Source organism: Monodon monoceros, unplaced genomic scaffold (assembly GCF_005190385.1).
Source record: "Monodon monoceros isolate NGI ecotype Baffin Bay Population unplaced genomic scaffold, NGI_Narwhal_1 Super_Scaffold_11, whole genome shotgun sequence".
NCBI lineage: Eukaryota > Metazoa > Chordata > Mammalia > Artiodactyla > Monodontidae > Monodon > Monodon monoceros.
The window spans coordinates 131,641,737-131,656,295 of record NW_021703767.1 but is presented as its reverse complement, the minus strand read 5'-3'; the positions used below and the strand labels follow the sequence as shown (position 1 = coordinate 131,656,295).

Genomic DNA, 14,559 nt, shown 5'->3' with positions numbered 1-14,559 from the left:
GGAAATTTTTCATGATGGTCTGAAGCCAAGTGATGAGCTGTTCATCCTTCTGGAATGGAAGACCATTTTTGATTGGAAAAACCTCAATCTCAGCTTTGTTTTGTCCGTAGGGCTTTTCCTTTAAATTTGTTGGGCAATTACCTCTTAATTCTGGTGAAATTTTATTTGCTGCCCGTGAAGAATTCTAATGTGGGCTGGGTCTCCCTTTCTAATATATGTATAAGAAATGTGTCCTTTATAGCTAGCCTTATTTTCTTCCCTTTACTCTGCTGTTTAGCTTTGCAGGTGAGAGAAACATTAGGTGTAATAGTTGACATTACAGATTATTCTAGTGATGAAACAGAGCTGAAATTGGGGGGAGAGAAGGTTAATGGGAAACTTTAGCACTCTGAGCACCCTGCCCTTTTATTTTTATATGGATTTCCTTTGTTAATAGAGAATTGTCTAAAGAGTGTTAATGGTGTCTTTTTCGAATGCACCAATTCATGGAGCCCCATGATGTTGAGAAAGCAAAGAGCAGGATATCATCCAGAATGATGTACTGAAGGCTCATTTTACCCATCTGTGGATCATCCAAGCTGGTGCATCTTTGAATCCACAGGAAAGTGAGCAATAAGAAAAGTGACCCATAGGACCCTTTTATTTTAAATCCCCAACTCACATTCATCTTGGGGAATTTTTCTGTGATATGGTAATTACAGTTGCTCCAATGACGTGTGGTAGAATGAGTGATCTCTAAGACCACATCTGCCAAACTTTATTGATTAGGAAATTACTTGGGGGAAGGGGAGTGGAGAGAACAGACCCCCTGAGGTCTCTCCCAGTAAAAAAAAAAAAAAAAAAAGACACACTAGAATCAATGAGTGGAAAGTATGGCTTTAGGTTGACACCAACATGTTGATACACGGTTAAATGTGAAGCCTAAGTTATCAACTAGTACCACTGCCAGAAGGATGGAAGTTGCCACGTGGTAGACACACAGAACACAAACTAGTGAACAAAGGGCAGCAATCTCTGGGTGACATGGTGAGAACACTGTTCCAAATCAAGTTAGAACCCCCTGATACAAAACTATAGTCAAAGTAGCTCAGGCAGAGGGTGGAAGGTAGGTCTTATGTGGGGAGAGCAAAGTTTTTGTTTTGTTTTGTTTTGTTTTTTAATACACCTTTATTGGAGTATAATTGCTTCACAGTACTGTGTTAGTTTCTGTTTACAACAAAGTGAATCAGCTATATGTGTACATATATCCCCATATCTCCTCCCTCTTGCGTCTCCCTCCCACCCTCCCTTTCCCACCCCTCTAGGTCATCGCAAAGCATGGAGCTGATCTCCCTGTGCTATGTTGCTGCTTCCCACTATCTATCTGTTTTACATTTGGTAGTGTATATATGTCGATGCTACTCTCACTTCACCCAAGCTTCCCCTTCCAACCCTTGTGTCCTCAAGTCCATTCTCTACCTCTGTGCCTTTATTCCTGCCCTGCCACTCGGTTCATTAGTACCATTTTTTTTTATTCCATATATATGTGTTAGCATACGGTATTTGTTTTTCTCTTTCTGACTTACTTCACTCTGTATGGCAGACTCTAGATCCATCCACCTCACTACAAATAACTCAATTTCATTTCTTTTTATGGCTGAGTAATATTCCATTGTATATATGTGCCACATCTTCTTTATCCATTCATCTGTCAATGGACACTTAGGTTGTTTCCATGTCCTAGCTATTGTAAATAGAGCTGCAATGAACATTGTGGTACATGACTCTTTTTGAATTATGGTTTTCTCAGGGTATATGCCCAGTAGTGGGATTGCTGGGTCATATGGTAGTTCTATTTTTAGTTTTTTAAGGAACCTCCATACTGTTCTCCACAGTGGCTGTATCAATTTACATTCCCACCAACAGTGCAGGAGGCAAAGTTTAAACTGGAGGCATCTGTATTCCTCCCCACTCTGGGCTAACTTTCCTCATCTATGAAATGGTGGGATTGGCTTCTAAAATTTCTTCTAGCCCAAGCCTTCTGTGACTTTTTTTTCCCAGACCCTGATAGTTGGCAATAAGAAATTACTTTGCCCCTATCAGATGGACCGATCCATGCTCTCTGGATTTGGTTTCCTGGTCCCTCATCACAGTCCAGATGAAGCAATGGCATGATTCACTGGAAATATTGCCCAGACACCTATTAAAAGCCGTTAATAATTCAGGCTAATTGTGTCTTCTGGTGGACAAGAATCAAAAGTCAAGACTGTGTTTACAGGTCCCCATTCACAAATTGTCCCCATTTATGTCCCCACCACCTGTCCCTTTTCTGCCACCCGACTATCACAGGGTCTTTTCTTTTTTTAATTAATTTTTATTGGAGTATAGTTGCTTTACAATGTTGTTAGTTTCAGGTGTACAGCAAAGTGAATCAGTTATACATATACATATATCCACTCTTTTTTAGATTCTTTTCCCATATAGGTCATTACAGAGTATTGAGTAGAGTTCCCTGTGCTATACAGTAGGTTCTTATTAGTTATCTATTTTATATACAGTGATGTGTATATGTAAATCCCAATCTCCCAGTTTATCCCTCCTACCCCTTGGTAATTATAAGTTTGTTTTCCACATCTGTAACTCTACTTCTGTTTTGTAAATAAGTTCATTTGTACCATTTTTTAAAACTTGCTTATATGTGGAATTTCATCACAGGGTATTTTCTATTTCTCTCTTCTCTTAAACCACACGATGCTCACTCTCACTCTGTTTCTTCCCTCTCAGTCTTTGTCAGACACCATACCTTCCTTTCTCTATGCATTTGTGCCTAGAAATTTAGCTAAAAGCTTCAGTTACCGCTTATTCCCTCCGAGCCTCCCCCTCTCACCCAGATGGCTTAAGAAGGCAAACACAGTGGTCTCCCAAGGAGGAATTCAGGGGAGTGCTGATTTCTCCATCTCTTATACACGGGAGAATAAAAGATGGGAAGAAACAGAGATAACTCTCAGGAAAGCCCCGACCCACCCCTTCCCATGTCCCTTGCTCCTCAGTGAACAACATAGAAGATGACCAGCCTGCAGCCCTGTCCGTGCTCAGCACTAAGACGGGGAGACGCACTGCCCTCAGAACCCCAGTTCTGGGTTTCTGATCGGCTCAGGTGTCCATCCCTGATGCAATCCGCTCTGCTGAGAGATGGGGTCACCCCACACCAACACAGCTGCCTGAGTCGCACCTCTGTGGATCAAGTATGGGAAGGAAGCTTCCCTGAGAAGGAGGGGAGGGGGTTAGCCAGATGGGTTCACAGGAGAGACTAAATGTGTGACACATCTCTGAGGCATTGGGTAGGATCACACCCACAATACGCTTTCAACTGTCAGTGATCTCTGAGTCAGTTAACTGACAAGCTAATTATTCTTCATTATTTGGAGCCTCCATATTGTCTGCCTCTCTCCAGCCTCAAATTCCTCGGGGAGGTTACTAATAATAGGGCCAAATTGGAAAGGGTGGAAGTTGTTCAGAGGAGAGCTGCCTGGTCGTGAATCTGGCTCTGCACTTCAAAGCCAGGGTCAATGCCTTGTTCGTGGTGGGAACTCAAAGCCAGTTCTAAAGCATATCTGTGATTTCACACACTTGTCTGGACTTGGGAAGAGGGGTGTCTCTGGTCCTTTTCCTTAAATGGTTTCCATGTCCAGTGTCTTTTGATCAGTCCTTTAACCTTTCTCTGAGCTTCAGTTTCCTCGTCTGTAAAATGGGAATGATGAACATAAGAACGAACTCACTGGGCTGTGAGTGGAAGTGCTTTGCTGTCTCTGATGACCCACGTGGCACCTACCTGGTGCCAGTAAGTGCTTCTCAATTATGAATTCATTTAGTGCCCACGGTAGCCCTCTTAGGGAGTAGTATGACTATTCTGTTCACAGATGTGGAAACAGAGGCAAAACCACTTGTCATCCAGCTAAAGAGAAAGTCGTGGGTTAAACCCAGAGAGTGCTCTTAGCCCCTCTGCCCTTCAGCCTCCCTGGGACCCTCTTAGAGGGAGGGCCCCCCACTTCCCTCTGCAGATCTCAGCTCTCTGGACCATCCTGGGAGGTTCCTGCAGCCCCACCCATGAAGCTCTTCTCCCTCTTGCTTCTGCTTCTTGCAGATTGACGACACTGGCAGATTCCAAGTCATCATGGTTCCACACAGGATTGACTCTTCACCAGCACTAGAGGGACTCCAGCGGTGCACTTTCTGCTACGGTGAGACCCACAGGGAGAACATAACTTGATCAGGCCCGTTAAGCAATGCAGTGAGTCACCATTGGCAGGAGCGGCTAGAACTTGGCAGCAGAGACGCTAGTGGCCTTGAGAGAATCTCTCTGGGGCTCCGGCCTCATCTCGCCACACAGCCTCATCCACAGATGGAGCCTCTCAGCTCATGCAGCTTCTAGGAAACAGGAATCATTTTTAGAAAAACTTAGCCTGTCCCATTGCCAACTTTTTCATGCTGTATATTTATGAGTTTTCTAAATCTCAAATGTTCACAACCCCAAAGAAATGCTTTACAGTGGGAGTGGAAATTAGCAGAAATTCAGAAAGAGGTTTTCTCAGACTCCCAAATGTTAAGCATCAGAAAGATGTGCAATGCTGGTTTGTCTGTGGTTGTGTTTTATACGCAATCTATAGGTCTAGCTGGAGAACCAGACAGACCTGTATTTGAGTATTCTAATAATTTGAATGTTCTAATAATTACAAAGAGAGTGGGACCCACTGAGGTTACTGGTGGGTGTGATAACTTCCAGTTATCAGACATTCATTATTAGACACACGCTGTTCTAATTGCTCTATATAACACTGATGGTGATGATGATACTTAATGCTTAGGCTGTTGGGTTTATTGTGTTCTAAGCACCCTTCTCATTGTTTCATTTGATCCTTATAATCACCCTAAAATGTTTGAAAGGTTATTAGCTCCATTTTACAGATGAGATGAAACAGTTTGCTCACAGCCAGATCAAACCGGAGAAAGCTGGCGTTAAGACACCTGCAATTTATGAGAAACACAGATCTTATTATGCTGTTCCCTGAAACTCTGTATTTGGCCTTGAAGAAAATGCTTAATTCCTCTCCTTCTGCATGTGTGTCAATGAGATGCTCATCCTGGTCATGTGAGTGACTTCATAGGGAGGTGGCGACTCCAAGGGAGAAGTGGGATTTCTCCTAATAACCCTCTCTTCCTTCTGTCTTCCCCTCTGCTGCCCTCTGATCATTTCCTCCCCCTGCCTCCCGAAGAGCTCACCACACCATGGGCAAATACATCCCCCTAGAGTTCTCAGCTGTGCGTAGACACATCAGTGATGCATTGTGCTGGTCTGATGCATGGTCAGAAGTTGCCAGTGTGTGTCTGGGGATATATTTTGGCTCCATTTCTCAGCTTAAATCCTTGTTTTGTCTCTGAGGCATATAATGGAAGGTACTTTGGCTGTTGTTTCCTGCAATTAAGAAACCCCACAAAATTGAATAAATGGGCAGGCTACTGTCCCTGATTTTAGAAACTGCCTTGCACACAGGTGACTGTGCTATCATCTGACTGTTAAACAGCGTCATCAAATTTTATTGAATTTTAAGAAGGGAATCATAACTTGTTCAGAGCTTATATCTTTATTGAGTCCATGAGTAAGACTGAAGTTCTGAAGTCTGCTCCATCCCCTAAGGATCTGCACTCTGGTTATTAACCTTTCATCTGACAGCTTTTGTTCATGGCCAGGCCCATATCTAAGTACTGGCTGTCCACACGTGTGTTTTTCCATTTCTCTTTAGTTTTTAAAGAGAAAATTCTCTTTAATGCTCATCCTTAACCATCAACTGTTATTGGAAATCTAGGATTGCAGAATATCAACCCTGAAAGGGCTCTCTGGGTGAATCCAATCCAAGCACCGAGTTGTGCAGAATTAAGGCCCAGTCTTGGCTTGGATGGGGGCACACAGCATGTTTGTTACTGGGGACAGCTAGACCAGAACCCAGGCATCCTGGGTCTCAGGCCAAGGGGCCTCCCCTCTGCTGTACTATGTGGCCTTGCCTCAAACAGTACCACACTGACTTCATACGCAGACCCTTCTAGAGATGCTGGTGTCTCCTCTAGCAAAATAACTATTCTCCCGCCCTCAGACTCTTCAGTAAAATTAGAAGATTAGGTGACCTCTAAGATCCTTTCATTCCAAAGTTAATTTTATTCCTCTGAATATTCATTGTGGTCAGGTTCAATAAATTAATGCACTGTTTTTATTACTATACCTTTTTTTAAATGAGATATGCATAATTATTAAAATGACCTCATATTTTATGAAAGTCCGTTAACATGTAGTATTTATATTCGTTTATTTAACAAACACATACTGAGCTTTCAACTAATAGGTACTTTGAACATAAGACATGAGCAGTAGTTTTGTCCTTAATGTCTCTACATAGATAGAGTTATAAACCTTTATTTAAATTGAAATAAAAGATGCATTGCTTTTTTCACTCTTACTTTTTAAGCAGATTACTTTTCAGAGTAAAGCAGTGTGCGTGGGATGATAGGGGCCATTGGTTTAACCTGTATATTGTCAGTTAGAGAGATCATTAGTTTTTATGTCATGATACAGTATATCATGTACAATCATGAGATGAATTGTCCACTTCAATCTTTATAAACTTAAAGCAGAGCCAAGATGAAACTTCTGTTGAAAACAACCTAATTTTAAAAAGTCAGATAGTATTAGTGAATGGAACTCAAGACACGGGCTGTGTATAAAAATCTGTATTTTGGGGATCAAAATGCAAACCACGTACTAGGAAATCTTCCTGTTGCTGACCTCAAAATCATTTAGTTACTACTTTAACATCAAAGATTATGCAGCTTCCAAATGTCGAAATGTTTGAGATGCTATCTCTTCCTTTTCTGTCCGTTTCTGTTTAGTAACCCTAAGTGACTTTTGGTCTGCAGATGCCTGCAAGCCAGATGCTTCTTGCGACCAAGCCAGACCACCAGCTGTGCAATCTTACATGGACGCTGCTTTCCTTCTGGATGGCTCCCGGCACGTGGGAAGTGCAGAATTTGAAGACATAAGAGGCTTCCTGGGAGCACTGTTAGATCACTTTGACATCACCCCAGAGCCTGAGACCTCTGTCACTGGAGACCGGGTGGCCCTATTAAGCCATGCTCCCCCCCACTTCCTACCCAACACTCAGAGGAGTCCCGTTAGAAGTGAATTCAACCTTACCACCTACAAGAGTAAACGCCTCATGAAGAGGCACGTGGAAGAATCAGTTCAGCAGCTCAATGGAGATGCTTTTATTGGTCATGCCTTACAGTGGACTCTGAACAATGTCTTCTTGAGTACACCCAATCTGAGAAGAAATAAAGTCATTTTTGTGATATCTGCTGGGGAAACCAGTCACTTGGATAGGGAAACCTTAAAGAAAGAATCCTTGAGAGCCAAGTGTCAAGGTTATGCCTTATTTGTGTTTTCCCTTGGCCCTTCTTGGAACGACCAGGAACTGGAAGATCTAGCCAGCTACCCTTTGGATCACCACTTGGTCCAGCTTGGCCGCATTCATAAGCCTGACCACAGATATGGTGTGAAGTTTGTGAAGGCCTTTATAAGCTCAGTCAGGCGTAAGTCATAAAATCTGTTCTTTCTTGCACCTTAAGAGTATTCTTGGTACTCCCCAAAGAAGGGTTGATGAGTTAACATGGATTCTTGGAAACCTCTGTCTTCAAGGGCACTGCAGGCTCAGCAAGGAAAATATGTAATTATGGATGTGGAGGGAGGAAGCCTCTGATTTCTAAGCATTGAATTTTCTGGCTCATCTTTTTTATGCTTCTGGTTCCTATGGAGAAACAATCATAACAAGCAGTTGCTTGCAGTCTACATGGAGCAGCACAGTCTGGGGGTGTGAAGTCACAGCCTGGACTGTTAGCTACAAAGTAGAAACCCTTGGCATGTAACATTATCACGCTGCCCTTTGATGGAAAGTTTGACTGGTTAACACCCCAAAAGAGAGAGCCAGAGAAAAATTCAACAATCCTTGGCTTTGCTTTTACAAGTTCCAAAGGCAGAGTTTGAAGTATTAGGAGATACCATTTTACCTGTCAGAATAAAAGATACAGCCCTGCAAAACTTTCTTAGCTTTGTTAATGAGTTTTTATGATGCCAGTATTAGTGTAACTGGTGCCCATGAAAAAGAAACGTGGGCTGTATTTCTTGGAGTGAGCTTGCCTTGAAAGTATGCAATTCATTTTGAATGCAACAGGATGGATTAAGAGAAGCTATGTCCTGATATGACTCTGGAGGTTGAAGAAAAGCACTGTCAGATTTCTGATCATTTTTGTGGTGAATTTACTTTTGGAGTACAGATAAAGGAAAGTGAACACACAGGCTAAAGGGCACCCAGTGTAGCTTAAGGAAAATTCTGACTGTGTCTCAAACTTGTCACTGACATTCATGGTGAGACCAGTTAAGGCTGCAAAGACACTGACTAGTCAGGGTCAGTGAGATCTGAGGAGCCTTGGGAAATGGTCGGCAGGGCTAATGTCATGTCCTCTGGTCCTCTGCTACTCTAGGTGTGAGTCTAGGACCAACATCCCAGCATCACCTGGGAGCTTGTGAAAAATGCAGAATCACAGGCCCTGCCCCAGACATTTTGTTATGAATCTGCATTTTATCAAGATCCCCATGTGATTCATATGTACATTATAGTTTGAGAGACACTGGTATAGGAGCAGTTGCTCCCAGAATGAAATTTGTGTGGATGGTTTCTGGAATAGGATCCAGAAAGAGGAGCTGGAAAAAAATAAGGGAAAAAATAAATGAAGGCCAGGGGTCATTCTGAAAAAAGAAATCACAAGGCATTTGTAAGGGTGAAACAAAAGAACACCTTGAAAGACTCTCAGCAACTTGTAAAGAAACACTCCTTATGAGGCAGAAAGTTGAAAGGAAGTTAAGATGGAATTTCCTTCCCCAGCTCAGCAAAATTCTTAATGGTGTTTCATGGTAACTAGTCAAACTGTACGATTAGATAAATGACACCGACCTCCATCACCCAGGGGAAGTGGAAGAGATGTTTTAAGAAGAATTACTTGGTGTTTAAAGTTTTCTAAAACTTTAAGTATCTAGAAATCTCCAATCTTTAAACGATAGCTGTGAAAGTACAAAAAGTTGAAAAGATTTTAACATAATCATATTCAATCCTACATGCTCCATTCAATAGCAGGCCCCCAGACCCACACTCACCCCTCAACATTAACATGTATGTATTAGGTACCTACTCTGAGCCACTCACTGTTGAGGTATGGGGTATCAAGCAGGGACCAAAACAGATGTGGTCCTCACGCTCCTAGGCATCCCAGTCCAGCTCCCTCTCTAAGTGACTCTTTTTTATCACACTGCTGTGACAGAATTGGCTATCAGACACAGTTCACATCAGAATCGACATATTTTCTATGCAAAACTACTGACTGACAACCTTAGAGTTAAGACAGATAATTAAAGATCAGATATACATAAAGGAAACATCACAGTCTTGGCCATTCAGTCTAGAAACACACAGCCCAGTCTACAATAGCAGCTCAGAAGGTAGTGCTGGATCACAGCCCAGGACCAACTTGCTACTTAGACGACCTGAGACCATCAGGAAGAGATTTAATTGTGTTTAACACACAAATTGTTTCACGGAAATAATAATGCATTTTTTAAAGTTTCTCATCAAAAAATGTTTTTTTAATGTTTAAATGGTGTGGGAAGAGGCATGCTTTCATATTATGAAAAATTAATATACTTCAGATGAAATGAATTATAATGAATTAAACCCAAGATGGCACTGTGGTTACTGTTGTTGTTATTGATATGGAGACCATAAAGGAAATATCCTTTTCCCTTTGCATTTTAATATTCCAAAGGAGCAAGTAAAAAATAACTATTCTAATTAGTTCATGTCAGAGACCAGACTGTTAGGATGGGCTTGTGATTTCTCCTCTAATGTTTGATGGACTTTAGCAGCTAAGGGCACCTTATTGAAAAGTAAGTTGACTTTTCCACTTATAAATTTGACAGTCATGCATTTTCTAAACCCAATTTTAGAGACCACCCTGAGAAATCTGCTTTCATCTCATATGGCCACCTTAGTTGGTGTCTTCCTTTGATGGATGTTGAAAACAGTGAAGGGACACTTTGCATGCAGAGCAGATTGCTGTAATGTTAATTGCTGTGAATAAGAGTCCCCTCACAGATTTCTTTTCTTCCTAGGTGCAATCAACAAATATCCACCAATAAACATCAAAGCAAAGTGCTACAGACTCAGCTCTGCAGATCTGCGGCAGCCCACACGCCAGTTGCGAAGGTATTACCTGCTTGGTATTACTTGATAAATGAATGTGTCCCCTTCCTCCTCCTTTTCTCCTTCTTTATCCTATTTGGACAAAATCTACCACTACATGATAATAAAATATAATTTGAGGGAACGAGAGATACTAAAAAGATGACCAGGTTGATCTGAAAACAATCAAATAAGAGTTTTTTAAAATAGAAAATCTAATTGTTGAACTAAAACAACCAATGGGACACCCCAGTGGCAATGAGCAGACCTGATAACCAGATCTTGGTTTCTAAGTATCATTCTCCACTAAAAGGAACCAGGTTTCTTGGAGAAATAACTAATCCTAACCTGTAACAGGGAAAGTACAATGTGAGCCTGGAACATTTGTTATGCCAGAAAGCAAGAAAGTAGCAAAAACTGTCATGTCAAAAGGACAAAGGAGTTGTCTTGAAAGGGTTCCCACTGGCCCAATTTTGAACAATTTGAACATCAGAAAGACTAATGATGGTAATGGATTACAACACTGAAGTTTAAAAATCCACAAGTCTGGGCTTCCCTGGTGGCGCAGTGGTTGAGGGTCCGCCTGCCAATGCAGGGGACACGGGTTCGTGCCCCGGTCCAGGAAGATCCCACATGCCGCGGAGCGGCTGGGCCCGTGAGCCATGGCCGCTGAGCCTGCGCGTCCGGAGCCTGTGCTCTGCAACGGGAGAGGCCACAACAGTGAGAGGACTGCGTACCACACACACACAAAAAAAATCCACAAGTCTATCTAGAGACCCAAAAAGAGAGAAGGGGAGGAAAATTTCTTTTTTATAGAAGTATGCTAGCTAATAAATATAGAAAAAGTGGTAGAATTAGAAAATTACCAATTTGTAATCCCTATTGTAATAACTGAGTCAGGCAAGGATCAAGGAATGCTAAAACCAGTGGGTGACAAGTTGGGGGGCAGGCTATTTACAGTCCCACAGAACCCCTCACATATTTATTAATGACAGAGGGGAAATGTGCCTTTACATGGTGAGGTCTGGCCCTACCCACTGTAACCAGGATCTGACACTATGTGTCTCATGAGGGAGGCAGGGGGAGATACAGTATCACCCATGTGGGACTCTGGCTGAAGATGTTTGACCCAAGTCTAATAATGAGGAAACCACTGGACAATTCCAGAATATGGGATGTTCTTCAGAACAGCCGGCCTATATTCTCCCTAGGTTTCAATGTCTTGAACAGCAGAGGGACGTGAGGTAGTGTCCTAGAATTGGAGAAACTACAGAGACATAACAGCCAAATGTAGTGGTGTGAACCTTGATTGGATCCTAGATTAGAAAAAAGAGCTTATATTAATGACATCTGGGGGATAATTGGGGAAATTTGAGTATGAACAATATGTTGGGTAATATTATTGATTCATGTGAATTTCCTTATGTGTGGTAATAGTATCATGTTTGTGTAATAGAATGTCTTTTTTCTTGAGAGAGGTATGCTGAAGTATTTAAGAGTAACATGCATGGTGGCTGCAACCTACTTTCAGATGGTTTCCTAAAAGGAAGTAAAGTGTGTGTATATGCATATATAAGTATATATGTGTATATGCATATATATGTATATATGTGTGTATATAGATATATATATATGTATATATGTGTACATTCACACAGAGTAGCAAGATGGTAACAGGTGGAGAACCATCTAGATCAGGGGTCCCTAACCGCTGGGCCGAGGACCAGCACCTGTTAGGAACAGGGCTGCACAGCAGGAGGTGAGCAGCGGGAGAGCCAGCGAAGCTTCATCTGCTGCTCCCCATTGCCCGCATTACCACCTGAACCATTCTCCCACACACCCCGTCCATGGAAAAATTGTCTTCTACAAAACCAGTCCCTGGTGAAAGGCTGGGGACCACTGATCTAGATGAAAGATATACCAGTATTTATTCATGGTTCTCTGATCTTTATAATATTCTGTGAATTTGACAATTTTCAAAGTAAAAAGATAACTTGTAAAACTCAGTGGATGGATTAAACAGAGCAATAGACACATCTGAAGAGAAACATAATGAACTGGAAAAATAAAGCTGAAGAAATTACTCAGAATGCAAAGAAGATAAATAAATATAAGAAGTTTAGAGACAGAACAGATTGGAAAGATCTAACCTATAGCTAAGTGGAATTCTAGAAAGATGAAATAGAAATAACAAATCAGAGACAGTATTCAAAGACATAAAGGGAAGATCATTTTCAAGAACTTATTAGAGACATGAATTAAAAGATGAAGAAAAGACAAGGTATAACAGTCAGGATAAATAGAAAGAAACAGCAGTTGGAATGGTGTAGGGGAATGCAGAACACCAGGATGAAGAAAACTTAAAAGCAGCCAGAAATAAAGAGTAGGACATCTGCAGAGAAACTATAATTAGGCTGGCAGCTGAATAATCAGTAGCAGTAGTAGAAGCCACAAAACTATTGAGAACATTTTAAATAGTGGGAAAAAAAATTTGCCAACTTAGAAAAACTGTCTTTCAAAAATAATGAGGGTTTCCCTGGTGGTGCAGTGGTTAAGAATCTGCCTACCAATGCAGGGGACACAGGTTCGAGCCCTGGTCCAGGAAGATCCCACATGCTGTGGAGAAACTAAGCCCACACACCACTACTGAGCCCATGCACCACAACTACTGAAGCCCTCGCACCTAGAGCCCGTGCACTGCAATAAGAGAAGCCACCACAATGAGAAGCCTGCACACCACAACGAAGAGTAGCCCCAGCTCACTGCAACTAAAGAAAGCCTGCATGCAGCAACAAAGACCCAATGCAGCCAAAAATAAATAAATAAATTTATAAAAAATAAAAATGGTGAAACAAAGACAATTTAGAAAGACAAAAACAATAGTTCATCACAAAAAGACCTTTGCTAAAGGAACTTCTAAAGTATGTACTTCAGGGACTTCCCTGGTGGTCAAGTGGTTAAGAATTGCCTTCCAATGCAGAGGACATGGGTTAGATCCCTGGTAGGGGAACTAAGATCCCACAGGCCATGGGGCAACTAAGCCCACACACCGCAACTACTGAGCCCATGCACTCTGGAGCCCGTGCACCACAACTAGAGAGAAGCCCAGGCGCCACAGCGAAGGTCCCGCATGCCGCAACTAAGACCCAACGCAGCCTAATTAATTAATTGATTTTTAAAAAGACTCTGCACTCCTAATGCAGGGGGCCCAGGTTAAAAAAAAAAAAGTACTTTAAGGAAAATAAAGACCACAGAAGGAAGGACTGTGATGCAAGAATAGTAGATGATAAAAAAATTGTCAATATTTAGGTAAATCTAAATAAGTGTTGTACTTTTAAATTATAGTCATATCAAATTTGTAGGGTTACCAAAAAGCTGTACTTGTTTAAAAAGCTATGAAAATAAAACATTTGGCCCTTGGTGGCTTTAACAGAAAAAACAAGTTGTACTAAGACTATAAATATAAGTATTAATAAGTATTAATTATTTAAACATGAGAAAAGACAGTGAACAATAAAATTATCTTTTGTTATTAAAAAATGAAGCCTTGAGTTTTAAAGGGAAAAAAGACAGCATTGAAAAAAGGGGCAATAATATGTCATGGAAAATGAATGGACTTAAAGTGTTCTAGGAATTTGTGTTGTTTGTGCTGGTGGTTAGGCTGTTGAAGACTCTTTTAAAAATACATTAAGAACATACATATCGATAACTACCCTAAATGTAAATGGATTAAATGATCTAACCAAAAGACACAAACTGGCTGAATACAAGACCTGTATACAAGACCTAAATACAAAAACAAGACCTGTATACATGCTGTCTACAAGAGACGCCCTTCAGACCTAGGGACACATACAGACTGAAAGTGAGGGGATGGAAAAGATATTCATGAAAATGGAAATCAAAAGAAAGCTGGAGTGGCAATTTTCATGAGACAAAATAGACTTTAAAATAAAGACTATTACAAGAGACAAAGAAGGACACTACATAATGATCAAGGGATCAATCCAAGAAGAATATATAACAATTGTAAATATTTATGCACCCAACATAAGAGCACCTCAACACATAAGGCAAATGCAAACAGCCATAAAACGGGAAATCGACAGTAACACAATCGTACTAGGGGACATTAACACCCCATTTTCACCAATGGACAGATCCTCCAAAATGAAATATATAAGGAAACACAAGCTTTAAATGACACATTAAACAAGATGGACTTAATTGACATTTACAGGAC

General features: G+C 41.2%; 1 protein-coding gene across 2 annotated transcripts in view; it reads left to right on the top strand.

The window, feature by feature from the left end:
* COL6A6 (collagen type VI alpha 6 chain) overlaps positions 1-14,559 on the top strand; it is a 163,848-nt gene that overhangs the window by 138,730 nt on the left and 10,559 nt on the right. For both annotated transcript variants that reach the window (XM_029214231.1, XM_029214230.1), the window contains 3 exons: positions 4,124-4,220; positions 6,946-7,617; positions 10,247-10,340. In XM_029214231.1, the coding sequence (XP_029070064.1) occupies positions 4,124-4,220; positions 6,946-7,617; positions 10,247-10,340 (863 nt within the window). The remainder of the gene's footprint in view (positions 1-4,123; positions 4,221-6,945; positions 7,618-10,246; positions 10,341-14,559) is intronic.